This window comes from Sinocyclocheilus grahami, unplaced genomic scaffold (assembly GCF_001515645.1).
Source record: "Sinocyclocheilus grahami isolate Dianchi unplaced genomic scaffold, SAMN03320097.WGS_v1.1 scaffold93.1, whole genome shotgun sequence".
In the NCBI taxonomy this organism is placed as follows: Eukaryota; Metazoa; Chordata; class Actinopteri; order Cypriniformes; family Cyprinidae; genus Sinocyclocheilus; species Sinocyclocheilus grahami.
In genome coordinates, this window is record NW_015505272.1 from 1,348,177 (window position 1) to 1,364,013 (window position 15,837).

At 35.8% G+C, this 15,837-nt stretch overlaps 2 protein-coding genes across 4 annotated transcripts in view; both read right to left on the minus strand.

Moving 5' to 3' along the window:
• Positions 1–5,056, minus strand: part of LOC107587519 (collagen type IV alpha-3-binding protein) — a 27,593-nt gene extending 22,537 nt beyond the window's left edge. For all 3 annotated transcript variants that reach the window (XM_016275337.1, XM_016275338.1, XM_016275336.1), the window contains exons 1-2: positions 4,652–5,056; positions 2,830–2,964 (exon numbers count right to left, since the gene is read on the minus strand). In XM_016275337.1, coding sequence (XP_016130823.1) covers positions 2,830–2,964; positions 4,652–4,738 — 222 coding nt within the window. In that variant the 5' untranslated portion in view covers positions 4,739–5,056. The remainder of the gene's footprint in view (positions 1–2,829; positions 2,965–4,651) is intronic.
• Positions 5,057–8,149: 3,093 nt separating this feature from the next.
• Positions 8,150–15,388, minus strand: LOC107587545 (nucleolar protein 6-like). The gene is made up of 16 exons (XM_016275360.1): positions 15,272–15,388; positions 14,788–14,846; positions 14,591–14,692; positions 13,837–13,952; positions 13,574–13,751; positions 13,327–13,449; positions 13,084–13,232; positions 11,761–11,836; positions 11,467–11,678; positions 10,564–10,674; positions 10,386–10,483; positions 9,332–9,456; positions 9,155–9,241; positions 8,865–9,065; positions 8,645–8,746; positions 8,150–8,519 (listed from the first exon to the last, which is right to left on the minus strand). Exons 1-16 carry the CDS (start codon positions 15,357–15,359, stop codon positions 8,370–8,372), a joined length of 1,977 nt encoding a protein of 658 aa, XP_016130846.1. The 5' UTR covers positions 15,360–15,388; the 3' UTR covers positions 8,150–8,369.
• Between the last annotated feature and the right edge of the window lie 449 nt (positions 15,389–15,837).

Consider the following 15,837-nt stretch of genomic DNA (forward strand, 5'->3'; position numbering starts at 1 on the left):
CATTATAATCCATAATTATGTCCCCACTGGATGCAACGAATGCCTCGTTTATAATGGGTTTTCATGTTTTTGTCTCGTCGCTCCGGCCGGACAGGGCATCATCACAATATGGTAAGGGGCGTAACATTTCCGTCTCACGCTTGAGGTATTCGGCCAATCACAATGCACTGGATAGCTGGCCAATCACAGCCCACCTCGCTTTTCAGACTGATGAGCTTTGTAAAAATCAACGAGTTTCAGAAAGGCGGGGCATAGAGGAGAAACAATAATGTACAGTATGTGGAAAATAATGTGTTTTTTGAACCTTAAACCGCATAAACACATTTCATTACACCAAATACACAAAATAATGTTCTTTTTAGCAACATCATATGACCCCTTTAATAATTATTTAAAATAACTTTTTTTTCTCCAATTTAGGATTAGGTTATAACATCTAAAATACGAGAAGCTATATTCTATATTTTTATAAAATGCAAACTTTAGAATATTTTAAGGTACTAAACCTATCCCTACCCCAAATCATTTAGGGTATGTACAATTTTACATAAAAGAATGTGGGAAAATTGTTGGAAAACCACTGTTTAACAGCCATTTTTAATACTTTATTTAATACATTGTATACTTTAAAACTTTATTAAAGGGTGTACTAAAAAATTTTTACTTAAAAGTTAATAAATACACTGCTTTAACTCTAATGAAAAGAAAGAGGTGCATCAAGCTGAAAAGACTGTAAAGTTTTAAGTTCACAATATCTGGTGTGGTGATTTTTCATGCATTGCATAGTAGACTGTGGATGTACTTTGTAGTATGCGTTTTCTGCAGGCGTAGTGGTTAGTACTAGGTAAAACTAGTAATGGGACTGGTTTGTTGTCTTTTGAACACAGACACAGAATTGTTAGTGCTGTGTAGAATAGCTGTTATCAGATACAGAGCACTGATCCAGGCCAGATCAGTGTTTGAGGATCATCTCTGTTTTCTCCTCCTCCAAACACTGAAATCAACCAAACACAGATATTCCAGATTTGACTCTGGGATCAGACCGGCTTCAAAGACTCCCAGCATTTCTAAGCCTCGTTTCACAGGCATCATTGTTCCACTCATATTTGATCACATGTGCAGTCAGTGTTTGTAGAAATTCATTCACCCAAAAATTGGTCAAAACAATCAAACCTGGATTCTAAAACAATCTTTTGGAGATCTTGATCTAAACTGTCCATGATCTTTAACAGCAGCCCTTTTTTAGAGCAAAGAACATCCCCTAGAAAACACTACAAATGTCTCAAGGCATTAATAGGAACAATAGTTTATAAACTGGTCTTCTTTCTTTACATATGCCCATTTTTATTGGAACAGGCGAAGCAAGAACTGCTCCCAGATCACCTTTTTCACAATGAGATATTTGATATGCACGTTCCTGCGGTTCTGCTCTCCCTGTTCTAATCCTCAAGACTACTTCAAATCACTCAGTACCAGAACAATGCAGCAATAGTGTGTCAACCTAAAGACAAAATGTGCTTTGTTGGACATTTCCTTGTAGTTTTGCTGCCAAACTTCTGCACTTGAAACAACCTGCACTACATGCAGAACTCCAGCTCATAGACATAATTAAAATTTGATAACTATTCTTATACTATTTTTTTTACTATATTATACTACTTTTATACTATATTAATTTTTTTTTTTTAATTTTTAAAGCAAAAATGGAATAAAGTTCACAAAGTAACTTGCATTGTGCAGAAAATATAATCTTTCTGAAAGGAAAAAAAAACTAAAAACATTAAAAAACTTCATTATATACTATTTTTTTACTATACTATTATACTACTTTTACACTATACTATCCTTTTTTTTTTTTTTAAGCAAGACTGGAATGAAGTTCACATTAAATAACTTGCATTGTGCAGAAAATATAATCTTTCTGAAAGGAAAAAAACAAACAAATGACATTAAAGAATCAACTGGCCCAGTATCAAAGAAAAGTGGAAATCTATCTATTTGTACAAAAAATTACCTCTGAGAAGTCAAGTCGCATGCATTTCTATAGCACTTCATACAATGCAGATTGTTTTAAACTAGCTTCACAGTAATAAACAGGAAAATAACAAGTGTTAATGTTGCAAAGCTCATCAATTATCAAATGACTTCACTGTCAGCCGTAAAGCAACTTTACAGAAGACATTATTCAGCTCAAGTCAGTTCAATGCTGATTCAGTTTAGTTTAATGACAGTGTCAAGTTGCAAAACTCATCATTTATAAAAAAAAATTCAATTTCAGCTACAAAGCAGCTCACATTACCCAGCTTAAATATCTCTTAACTGTGTCAATGTTGAAAAGCTAATCGATTATGAAACATCTTCAAAAGCAACTCACTGTCATTATGCAGCTCAGTTCAACTCAAGTTGTTGTGTTGTCATCTGATAATGTCAGTACAGTCAGATCAATAACATTTTCAGTTTTTTTCTGAATAATTGTCTTTTAAGCCCCATTATAATGATAAGTATTCAGATGTGGTTTTGCAGGATGTTTAGTATGGATGACACTAGGATAAGTAAGTAGTGGAGTCCCCTTGTATTTTCTACTTAACCACATCTTCTCCTCTGTCCACCTTGAAACAATCATGCTGTTCAAGAGAAACCCCCAAAACAAGTACGACAGCTTCCCGCTGACAGTAGCAGACGGATAAACACTGCATGATGAGCAGGAAGCATTACTGCTCAAATATTTTCACACTGTGGTACATATCAGCTCTGTGAAGACAAGATACTGCAGTCACATACAGATAAACATGACAGTACGCTCTACAGATCAGATCAGATCAGCCTTACCGTGATGACAGCCTTGCTGAGACAGATGGACCCTCTACAGCCGTACTCCTTCTCATCTGCTGACCTGTAGTAACTCAGAATATTGCCCTTCAGCACAATCCAGCGGTCCTGCCATCCATGAATGTAGTTTGTCCACTGGAGACAAACAGAGAGTTAGTTATTCGAATCATGCGGCTTAGTTATCACTTCAAGTACTTGCAACATAAAGATTAAACCTTCCTGAAGGTTCAAGGCTTCAAAGTTCAGCAGGACTTTACCTGAACATTACCCAAACTACAATAATTGAATGGAATTTCATAACACAACAAAACCCAGGAGATAAAACATATCTTAAAGAGATTAAAAATGTACAGCTTTTCCTAAAATGCCAAGCCTTGTAGCCAATGACTAGCTTAGTTATCACTTCAAGTACTTGCAACATAAAGATTAAACCTTCCTGAAGGTTCAAGGCTTCAAAGTTCAGCAGGACTTTACCTGAACATTACCCAAACAACAATAATTGAATGGAATTTCATAACACAACAAAACCCAGGAGATAAAACATATATCTTAAAGAGATTAAAAATGTACAGCTTTTCCTAAAATGCCAAGCCTTGTAGCCAATGACTGCTTGTTTTTGACACAAATATGAAAGACTTTATAAAAGTATCTTATAAATGTCAAATGTATTGACGTACTCTTTCACAGAGATGTACAAATGTAAGGCTTTCCCTAAACGCCAAGTCATGTAGCCAATGACTGCTATTATGCGGTCATAAAACAATTATCTAAAAAAAATATATAAAAGAAATACATTAATTTAGTAGGATCATCATGATGTGATTCTTCCCCGCGAATCAGAAAAAAAGTACGACTAATTTATATCAGGATGCAATATGCTAATACACACACATACATACATACATACATACATACATACATACATACATACATACATACATACATACATATATATATATATATATATTAGACTTAGGTTTGTTTAGTGCGTTACTGTGATTTAGTAGCCAATGACTGCTTGTTTTTGACACAAATATGAAAGACTTTATAAAAGTATCTTATAAATGTCAAATGTATTGACGTACTCTTTCACAGAGATGTACAAATGTAAGGCTTTCCCTAAACGCCAAGTCATGTAGTCAATGACTGCTATTATGCGGTCATAAAACAATTATCTAAAAAAAATATATAAAAGAAATACATTTAGTAGGATCATCATGATGTGATTCTTCCCCGCGAATCAGAAAAAAAGTACGACTAATTTATATCAGGATGCAATATGCTCTAATACACACACATACATATACATATATATATATATATATTAGACTTAGGTTTGTTTAGTGCGTTACTGTGATTTCATTTATGTGAATGCACCTTAAAACACATTAGAAAGTCATTTAAATATTAAATTATTATTATTAAATTATATATTAAATATTTATTGCATTTACGCTACTAATATTTCTTCACAACTTACCACGGCTAGTTTGACATGTCTGAAAGCGCTGATTTGAGGATTTATGAGGTGTTGAGTCGATAACCGCTCGGACTGAATCAGTCAGATTCGCAAACGAATCTTTAAGTGCGGTTGTCACAAAACCGCGTTGTTTAATTCAGACATCGCTCGTATGTTACTGGTTGTAATGGTAGGGCAAACATGCGCAGTCACAAAACTTCCAACAAGTTGCGACGTTTCAGATAAATATAAACAAACGTAAGTCACTCACTAACATTAGTTTCCACAAACCCAAGCCCAAATAGTGTTGCACACTAAAAACCGTTGTAAAAGTGTGTTGCTTTACAGTACTCCTGTGTTTACCTTACTGAGCGTGCCGCCGAGCTCGTCCAGCAGCTCTAACTCCGGGTCCAAATCCTCATCTGAAGCCGACGAGCTGCAGTCCGACATCAGGAAAAATAGGGAAAAAGTCCGCAGTCGTCCTGTTTTTAATTTGACTAGAACGCGTTATAATTTAAACAGACTAAACACGCACACTAGCTTCGAAGTCGCTTAAGCTCTGATGTAAACAGTGCCAGGTGCGAAAGCCCATCCTACTCCGCTATCAAACCAACCAGACGACATGCAGCGATCGCGTTTGCCTTCAAGTCTTCGGTCCTCACTCCGAGAGATTCACGATTCAACAATACACTGCTGTTCTGACATACTGTGACTGCTGTCGCTTGTGCACACGCGTTTCACGATTATCTTCTGGGTTTTAAAGTTTTGGCTTTTTATAACACCCCCCTTTCGGTAGTACGAAGTATTACATAAACTATGTTCCATCACCTCCACTTGTTGATTACCTTTGGGAATCTGTTAAAAAACAACCATGTTAATTCCATTGTATTTTTCTTTTTAGATACCTTTCAGATCAAATCATTTCCAGGTCATAATTCCCCCCCCCCAAATAAAAAAAATTACATATATTATTTCAAGATTCTTTGATGAATAGAAAGAGTCAAAGATCAGCATTTATTTGAAATAAAAAGCTTTTGTAACATTGTACACTATACCATTCAAAAGCTTGGAGTCAGTATACATTTTTGTTTTTGGGGAAAGAAATAATAGAAATTAATATTTTTATTCAGCAAGGATGCTTTAAATTGATCAAAAGTGATGATAAAGACATTTATAATGTTACAAAAGATTTCTATTTCAGATTAATTCTGTTCTTCTGAACTTTCTATTCATCAAAGAAACCTGAAAAAATTCTACTCAGCTGTTATCAAATTAATAATAATAATAATTTAAAAAACATTTTGAGCAGCAAATCAGAATATTAGAATGATTTCTGAAGGATCATGTGACTGGAGTAATGATGCTAAACATATAGCTTTGACATCACTGGAATAAATTACATTTCAAAATATATTCAAATAGAAAACAGTTATTTTAAACAGTAAAAATATGTCAAAATGTTGCTGTTTTTGCTGCACTTTGGATCAAATAAATGCAGGCTTGGTGAAGAGACTTCTTTAAAAAAAATAACAGTAAAAATCTTACTGTTCAAAAACTTTTGACTGGTAGTGTATAGGCCAAACAGGGTGGTAGTTTATGGGCTGTATGAACTCTTTTTTGCTAAGATTCACCCAAATATCAGTATCAATATTTTGAATAACTGAACCTCTGCATATAACAACATATTATACTAATACAAGTGGAGCAACCAGTTCCCACCCTTACCAAGCACAGTGGGATAAATGTCCACTAGAGATACAGGTAGACTGATTTCAAAGCCAGTCTTCACTCCTGGGCCCATTATAAGCAGGGGGACATGAGAGCTGCCCTCAAACATGGACATCTTATAGAACTGCCTGTGTTCCATTGCTAGATCCCCATGATCCGAAGTGAACAGTACGACTGTCCTGTTCAGTAAGCCAGTGTCTCTGAGAGAATCTATCACCTCACCTACAGACACATAATGACAGTAAAATATAGTATAGTATAGTATAGTATAGTATAGTATAGTATAGTGGCTGCTAGGGATGGGCCATATCTTATCGTTTGCGATGTACCGGTAAAAATTCTCCACACGATAAGAATTCGTCTTCCCGCGATAATAACGATAAAGTCTAGTTGTTGACATATTTCTGTGAACGACTGTGTGGAGTGACGTGAAGAAAGGCGGACGTGAAATTGAGCTGCTCCTGAATCTGCAATCTGGAACAGGTTTGGATAGGGCTGTACAGTGCGACAAAAATCGGTCTGAGCCTTGAGTAAATGTACTACAGTAGCACGTGTGCGACACAGTTTTACATGTGTAGGAGTCGTTTACAAACCTGTTGTCCAACAAAGATATTCAGGGCTCTACAGTGTGACCATTTCAACTATACTGCGTGCGTCTATGAAATAATATTTAGGAGCACCTGTGCGACTGACCCGATCAGCATATTTGTGTTTGCTGAGGGAGCTTCAAAGGTTCTAATATACGTACGTGTTTCTGCAGCGTTGAGTAATGTATCACAGACATATCCTCTCATTATAACAAACAAAGTCACCTGACAGAGTGATGTCCTGATGTGTAGTCTAGTTTCCCCATGCTATGAGTGTGGTACCCACTCTTACCTAAATGGTTCATCCATGTGGTGGCATTGGGATCAAGACATTTATAATTGTTCCAGGCCTGAGTCAAATGCACAAACTGGCCACTCCACATAGCTGCCAAAACACATTTAGATACATCAGGTATTCATCTTATTTCTATATTGCATGAATACAAAACTTTTGGTACACAATATATAACAATATGTAGAGGCTGACTAATACTCTACCTGCCCTAGAAGGGCAGCAGATTGGTGAGTTAGTGTACGAGTTGAGAAAAACTGCACCCATTCCCCTCATATAGTTGATGTAAGGCAGCTGTACAACTTTATTGCCAGGAGAAAAAGCTAACCTGCCATCCTTCAGTAATAAGAAAACAAAAGTCAGACAACACACATTGTATTTCATAAAACCTAGTGAGCTGCCTACATAAGCTGTTGCTTTCTAGGTTTTGAAACAGCAGTAATTCTGCAAAGTGATTGAAAATGAGTAAAAGTGGGTGACTTACGAAGGCATCAGACACGAGCATGACTGTTTGGTCTGTCATGTGATGTCCAGTTCAGATACATGCAGTGTGCTTTCATATGAAGAATCAACACCATTAACACACAGAACATGAGCATTCTTCATCCAGACGCCAGCAGAGCGTTAAAAAACACTTTTAATAACGATGGTGAGGAAGGTTTGATATTAAGTCGAAAAAACGTCGTCTCGCTTTAAACGCTGAGATGTCCGAGCCGCATTGAAATCACAATATCAACTAACATGTCCATTTCACACATAACACTAGAAGGCCGTACTATGTCGGTTTAGGTTAGTAACTAGATTGTCTAACGAAATCGTTTTCCGAAAATAAAAATCATCAGGCACAAACCGCCACCTATTGGACAAAATATAATACCGCAGTAGACAAAAACGAGTGATTTTATGGTAAAATAGCGTCTCTGCTGCTAAATGACTAGATGTAAATGTAAATAATCAGCCTGAAAATTCAGCTTTGCCATCACGGGAATAAATTACATTTTAAAACATTAAAATAATCAATATGAATATAGATTATATAATACAATATATATTATAAATAAAAATAGAAAACATTAACATTTTTAATATTTTAACTGTATTTTTGTTGAAATAAATCAATCATTGGTGAGACTTTTAAAAAAATATTATGTTAAGAAAAAGTGAGAAAATACAGCAAAAAGGACAACAAATACTACAACTTGTTCGTTTATTTTCCACAATGTAAAACATGTTTAACCAAACAAATTGTGGCCTTTATGAAGATTTTTTTTTTTTGGTCACAACTCATTGTATGAAGGGAAAACATCATTTTGTTATTACTTGATTAAAATAATACAGTATAGCAATATTTTTAAAAGGCAGTTGCAGAGAATTTAATTGAAGCAATTCGAGCACATGTACATGTAAAATGTACAAGTAAACACACAGCAACATCCAGATCAACAGTTATTCCTACAGAAATTACTGCCAGATCCTAGACAACCCATTTTTCTGTTCTCAGTTCCAATCTTTTGACGAGACCCTCCCCGATGATGCGGAAATCCTGCAGGATGGCTTCTACATTTGGCACGGTGGTTGCCACATCGTCATTCACCTCTACCCGGCGGGCGTTCATTAAAGATGTCTGAGAACACAGAAAATCAGAAGTAAGAAGGTGCCATAAATCTTAACTGTAACTCAGTTTACTTCAATTCTGCCATCCCTACTCAGGGTCATAGTAAATAAAAGCTCAAAATAAAAATGAGAAACCTTAAAGGGTTTCGGCTCAAAGGCAGCTGGCTTCCACAGCACTGCGATCACAGTTCCGCCATACAGGTCGTAGAAAAATAGAGCCAGATCTCCAAATGCTTCCTAAAAATCACAAGAGAACTGGTATAAAATAGATCTGATCTAATTTATGTGGCATTTTAAGTATAACATGGCATAATGGAAAAGATTCAGTAAAAGTGAATTAAAAACCACAACAAACCCGGAGTTCAGACATATACAGTCGGACCGGATCATAGTCTATGACTGGCAGAGCTCCTCCCGAAGTGAACGGTTGTCCTCCATGGGTGCCTCGCCGGAAGGTATTGACAGGAGGATCCACAGCTTTAGCTAACAGAGGAACCTGCTTTGAATCGAGGTGGATCAGAACATCATAAGCCTCCAGAGGAGGTCGAAATGCCACCTAGAAACAAAGCAAATAGTGAGGTTAAAGACAAAAAGATGAGAGTTGCATAAATTTGCATTATACAGGTGGAATATAGAGGAACTGACCCGCATGTCCTGCTTTTCACCGGAGTCGAGCTGAGTCTCTAAAACACGTAGACTCTCTGCTGCCAACATGACGGCACGCTGGAGCATCTATACAGAGATGACAACGTCACTTATGTTTATACACTCTGTACATAGAGCAAATCTATACTAGAATTTGAGAATACTGGATCTACAAACCTGCACAGAAGGAGCCTCTTTAGTCCAAACAGAGACTTTCTTTTCACTGGGAGTGACTATGAACATGGTGGGAAGAGATTCTCGAGAGGCCACAAAGTCATTCTTTATATCTGTTTGTTCAACAGCTGAAACATAAAAACACTCATTTCAATATCCACAGATGTTTCAGGGAGTGCACAGATGATTAGTTCTGCTACTTGTCAGTGTGTTAGATCTAGTCATGGATCAAATGACTTCAGTTGTGCTTGTTCTACACATGACGATAAAAGGAGGACATTTCCTGGTTCCTAATGAAGCTCTGAGAAATCTATTTTGTCACTACTGTTTTTTGGGTCAGTATTTTTTTTTTTAAAGAAATTAATACTTTTAGTCAGCAAGGTTCCATTAAATCAAAAGACAAAGTAAAGACTTTTACATTGTCACAAAAAAATTATATTTCAAATAAATGCTGCTGTTCTGAACTTTCTAACCATCAAAAAATCCTGAAAAAAATATACCCTGGTTTCCATAAAAGTACGAAACAGCACAGCTGTTTTCAACATTGATAATAATGAGAAATGTTTCTTGAGCAGCAAATCAGCATATTAGAATGATTTCTGAAGGATCATGTAACACTGAAGACTGGAGTAATGGCTGCTAAAAATTCAGCTTTGCCACCACAATAATACAATTACATTTTAATATAACCGTTATTTTAATTTGTAACAATATTTCACAATATTACAGTTTTTACTGCATTTTTAATAAAATAAATACAGCCTTGGTGAGCATAAGAGAATTCTTTAAGTCTTTTGAACGGTAGTGTATATTACAAAAACATGTTATAAGCAAACCACACCAGGCACATCAAAACTATAACTATTTTGTGCCGTTCGTGACATGAACCTGTCGGTAGACTATGACCGTTTTCCTTCCCCATCCATGCAGACTTTCCATGCAGCAGAAACTGCATTTATATAAAGTAAACACTGACCTGCTGACTAGTCGACAACTTTTACAACAAAAGTAGTAAAAATGGTTAGTCGTGCAAGCCCTAAAAAGCAACATGAAATACCTGTGAGTTTCCCATTGAGGTTGACTATCAGGGGATTGTTTTTCCAGTCAAAAGTGGAAAGCACATGAAGGAAGCGAAGGAACCCCACCTGAGGAGAGCTGTGAAATGGTGTGGTGTCACTGAATGTATATATATACACCATACAATGATGATTACATGAGTCAGACTACCAAATTACCTTGGTGGAGTGAAGGGAGCAGCATGTAGGAAGAGTGAAGCCACCAGCAGATCAGCTGCTTCCTCTCGGATATCTTCCAACAGAAGGTCGACAGGAAGCGAAGTGGGTGAGAGAGAGGGGGTGGGATCGGGAAAGGTCCGCGAGCCGGGACGGCTATATGTCGGCGCACTGCACACGAGGCCATCGTCGCTGACCTTAAACAGCAATTTCTTTAAAAGAAAATCTCACTTTGCATTGAACTTTGAGTGTTGTAACTTTGCAGACATTGTTTATGCTCTAACAGCAACATTACACACTAACTAAATTTAAAAAACTGAAATCATAATCAACCACCCCTTTAATGCTTGAAATTGAGTCTATGGTAAAACACAAGCTCAAGATATATTCACGTTTGATTCTAAATGTCCTTGCATACGGAGTCCGAAATTTTCGTATGCGTTTTTTTCCTATTCGCCATCCTTTCCTATCAAATTACTTGCTATGGATGCGAAAACGCAGAAAACCGAACCTGATCCGAATTTTTTTTTATGACGGACAAAAGTTTCGAAGGCAGTGTGTAAACGTGATTGACACAACGTGAGGTCGTATTTATTTTTTGGTCGTATTTATTTATATTCTCAACGAGAATTTCGGATTTTGCAAATATCTTGCAAACTATTCTAATTTTAGCTTTCCAACTTGTCTTTTAATCTTTATATGAAATCTGCTTGACAGAAGCTTAGTGTTGGGAGATGTAAAGGTCATTCGACTGTGTAGTTTATTCATATCCTAACTTTAGCTTTTTGTATTTAGATTGTATTTAGGTTTCAACATTCAAAAAAGTTGTGTTCATTTGTGAAGATTTTGTGGGTGAATAAATTTTGTAAGAATTATAAACTTCAACTGGTCATAGAGTTTTTCGGCAATAATCCAAAAGTCAAAGTCAAAGTCAAAAAAATATCACACAACTGAATATAGCCGAGGAGGTGACTGACCTGTGTGTATCTTAAGGCCTGGTGGGCACCCTGCACTGACGTGATAGACAGTGGCAGATCCTTCAACTGCCAGAGCTTCTTGCTCAGATCATCGTAAGATTGAACCACCTCCAGACTCTCCTCCTCTCCTGTAGTGTGGTTCTGGGGGACAAAGACACACCATGAACTTGTGCAGATGAATCATTACCATTTGATGAGTACCACATTCACTTCTATAAAGTACCTGTATGCCACATCCAATGACAACATCCAGCTGTCCACCAACAAACATGATGCATGAGTTGGGGATATCTGCATGACTAGAAAACAACAAATAACACTTTTATTATTTCTATGAGAAAGTAGTTAATGGAAAAACGGTAACAATAAAAAGTAACTACAATGTTACAGAGTACTACCTTGAAATGAATATTCAGGTTAATTCTGATTTACTAGCTTTCATTTCGAGATGATTACAATTTATTAGATTCTGACTCATTTGGGTATCTTCAGTATTGATATCCATTTTATTACATATCAGTGTCAAGTATTATTTACATACTATTCTGCAGGTTTTATGAAGCTATATTTAAGACTTTAGGAATATTTAAGGAATAAATTGAAGGTAACACAATGTTATGTTCTCTAAATGTAAAGATCTAAAAAGAACACAGTATATCAGGAAGATGCTCCCAACCACTAGAATATGTTAATAACTTTTACTGTACCTTCTGATAATGCTGAATAAAAGTGATGCTCTTCCACAGTATCTGTGTTGTCTTGTTTTCCAGAGCAAATGTCTAGTTTCTTAAATTAAGATACATTTACTTGAGAAGCCAAATGACATTAGTTAAGAATTTATTGTGAAACTGATTAAAATTAAGTTTATGATTTACAAAAGGCCCAGAATAGGCTTGGAAAAATCTACTTAATTCAAAAGGGAAAACAAGTTATCATATACCCCATTGACAGATATTTAATTTGTTATATGCATAAACTCATTTTGCTCAGGTTTTTTCCCATTTGCATCTTAAGTAAATGCATCTTGATTTAAGGATATATTTGTACTGGAAAACAAAACTACAGAGGAAGATTCATTTTTGGCAATGCATGTAACATTTAATTCCATGACTTGAATTTAAGCCTTTCTGCTCTGATTTAAGACCTTTTCAAGGCCTTAAATGATGCAAGGGCAAATTAAGACTTTGTTTGCCTTTTTAAGACCTACAGAAACCCACCCTTTTATTAATATTTTGAATTGAGTTTTTCTTATTTTGCTGTTTTAGTTTGAATTTTACAGTATTTTTTGTTTTAGCAATTAGCTTTTTTTCCACCTAAAATGTATATTTAATTTAAATTTCCAAAGATATCATTTCTAAACATTAAAAACAGGGCCCAAGGTATGAAATTCAACTGCTACTTAACAAATCGAATAATCAAAACTGTTCGGCAGACACTAACTGAAATAAACTTTAAAGAAAACGAATTGCTACGATTGTGAATTGGCTAAAATACACCTTTAGAAACTGTGTATTCAAGTAAAGTAACAGCCAGAATAGAGACGTACAGCTCTAGCAGGTGAGTGATGATCTTCAGTACAATGAATCTCCTCTGAGAGATGGAGTTACTTGACCACAGCACTGCCTCAGTGATGGCTCCATCCTGGAAGCGCCGCAACTGTGAGCGAGAGCCCCACAGCTGCCGGAACTCAGCTGCCTTCAAACACCAACAACAGAGAGGGTTTTCAGACATCGCTACAGAACTGTTGGACACATACACAAGACATCTGTACATATGTGGGCTAGTTTACCTTAGGGTTATCTGCTGGTGGTCCTCTCTCGAGAACAGAGAGAGCATGTTCAAGGTTCAGCAGCAAACCAATGTTCAGAGGCGGCTGGTCCTTGTGCTTAGGAGGTGCACTGTCCACTGGCCACTGCAAAACCATTAACATGGATTATAACAACATATCCAGACTGTTTAGGAATGCTCTGATAGGTGAACCAGCCAGTCCTATTCATTTGACCAACCAAAGGAAATGTTATTGATAATGAATCTACCTCAGGGTCTTGAGGGAGTGAGTGTACCAGAAGGTGGATCCTTTCTCCAAGCCCTCGCTGCAAGAGGGACAAAACGAAAGGAAGTGCAGTGAGGACATAGTTCCCGCTGTGGTCCATGAGCTCATTGAGGAGTAAAAGCTTTTTACAGGAGGTCTGCAATTTCACCAGGTTAACCAGTCTGCCAAAGAGAGTGAGAAAGAGAGTTTGAGAATACATGAATACAAAAACAAAAGAGCAGCAGGTCTGTGTCGACAGAAACTTACTTAAAGACATTATCATATGTTCGGAGCATGGATTTGGGTGTCATGAGCAGAGCCTGGAAGCCATCTACTGTTGGATCATCCCAGAACGTCAGAGAGAGTGATGCCTCATGTTGGATCTGACAGACAAAATTAAGATTATTCAGAAACATTCAGATTATGGCTGTCAAATCATTAAAATTTCAATGTCAATAAATTTATCAAATTAATGAAACAAATATGTGACAAGTATTATTATTACAGTATTTACTAATATTTTAATTATTGAATTTAAATTTTTGCTTTAGTAAACCATTTATATATTAGTAATACTGTTGCATTTTGGTCATTTTTATTAGTTTGTAATATTCTAATCTAATATTTATTTAGCTTTCGATTTTTATTTCAGTATTAGCAATTTTAATACTTAAGCTTTTTTTTTTGTTATTTGCCAAGGAAACATTTCAAATTTTAATTTAGTTTAGTTGTTCCTGTAACATTTTATTTTATTTCAGCTTTATTTCAATTAACACATTTTTTTTAAATTTTTTAATAATGATAATAACTGCAGTATTGTGGCATATAAGTAAATCTTGGACTACAATACTGCTCCACTGGTAAAAAAATCTCTTATGCAGTTCTTATATACTGGCCTGACTGTGTTCATTTTTTAGCTTTTATTTTAATTCTACTAAAATAACATGTTAAATTTACATTACTATAAGTAAGTGAAAATCACATTATCACAGAGCTGCAGTGATACTACAGCGGTGCTCACCCGTTTGTAGGTAAAAGCTGTCATGTCTGCAAGCAGATTGAGATGCCCAGAGGGATCCACAAATACCACAGAGAATGCTGCATGAAACTCCGGCAGTGAAGGCTGAATCAGGAAAAAAGAAAAAGAAAGGCACGGTGATTTAACCAAGACAAAACAGGCTAAAACAGCAAATAAATGCTTGAGTCACTTCTGCTCACCGCTTTTGAGTCTGGGTTTTTAGCCAAGGTGATACCGTTCTCCGTCAGATCTGTGGAAGCTGAAAATGTGAAAGCAAAAAGCAGATATATTGATTAATACACATTAGTGCTGTCAAACAATTAATCGCATCCAAAATAAGTTTTTGTTTACATAATATATGTATGTGTACTGTGTTTATTATGTATATATAAATACACACACATATAGTATATATTTAAAATATTTACATGTATATACATTGATATATTTATATTATTTTATTATATATAAATATATTTAATATATAAACACAACATATTTTTCTTAAATATATCCATGCATGTGTTTGTATTTATATATACATAATAAACATAGACAGTATACACACATATATTAAGAAAACAAAAGCTTTTATTTTGGATGCGATTAATCGTTTGACAGCACTAATACACATATATAACCACCAAAATAACAAGTTATGAAAATAATTTTGACCTCTCTTACCAAAGAAGTTCAGTGCATTCCTCAACAGCTGGTAGGGATTCATGGTTTTGCCCACTTTGTGTGTGGACAAAAGATATGCCATTAACATTGATGCATGGAAGCCGCAGAAACAACCTGCACCCTAAAGAAGCAACAGAAACAATTTATTAAAAAAAATAAAAAACGTAAGAAAAAAAAAAAAGAGTATGTGTTGTTTGTTCCTTTTGTCTGACTGCAGAAAAAAAAATTTCTTCAAAAAAGAAAAGTTTGCAAGAACAAGCAGTCTGGCAGTTGTTTAATATTTTTGTGGAAAGAAACTGCATTAAACAAATATACAATATTAAATGTCAAACAAATCTAAAGTCCAGCTAAATGTTTCATTGTCCCTCCAACTTTAAGGGATAGTTCAGCCATAAGTTCACCCCTCATGTTGTTCCAAACCCCTAACACCTTCGTTCATCTTCAGAACACAAATTAAGATATTTGTGATGAAACCCGAAAGCTTTCTGACCCTGCACACCAGCTAGGTAACTACCAAGTTCAAGGTCCAGAAATGTAATAAGGACATCGTTAAAACAGTCCATGTG

What these genes read in the sequence shown, in the direction of transcription:
- LOC107587545 (XM_016275360.1), bottom strand. Translation starts at nt 15,359, where the DNA reads ATGTTAATGGCATATCTTTTGTCCACACACAAAGTGGGCAAAACCATG. An exon ending in TCATTGGATGTGGCATACAG is followed by an intron (nt 11,679 to 11,760) that starts GTACTTTATAGA and finishes TTTGTCCCCCAG; the next exon opens with AACCACACTACAGGAGAGGA. An exon ending in TTGAGCCGAAACCCTTTAAG is followed by an intron (nt 8,520 to 8,644) that starts GTTTCTCATTTT and finishes CTGTGTTCTCAG; the next exon opens with ACATCTTTAATGAACGCCCG.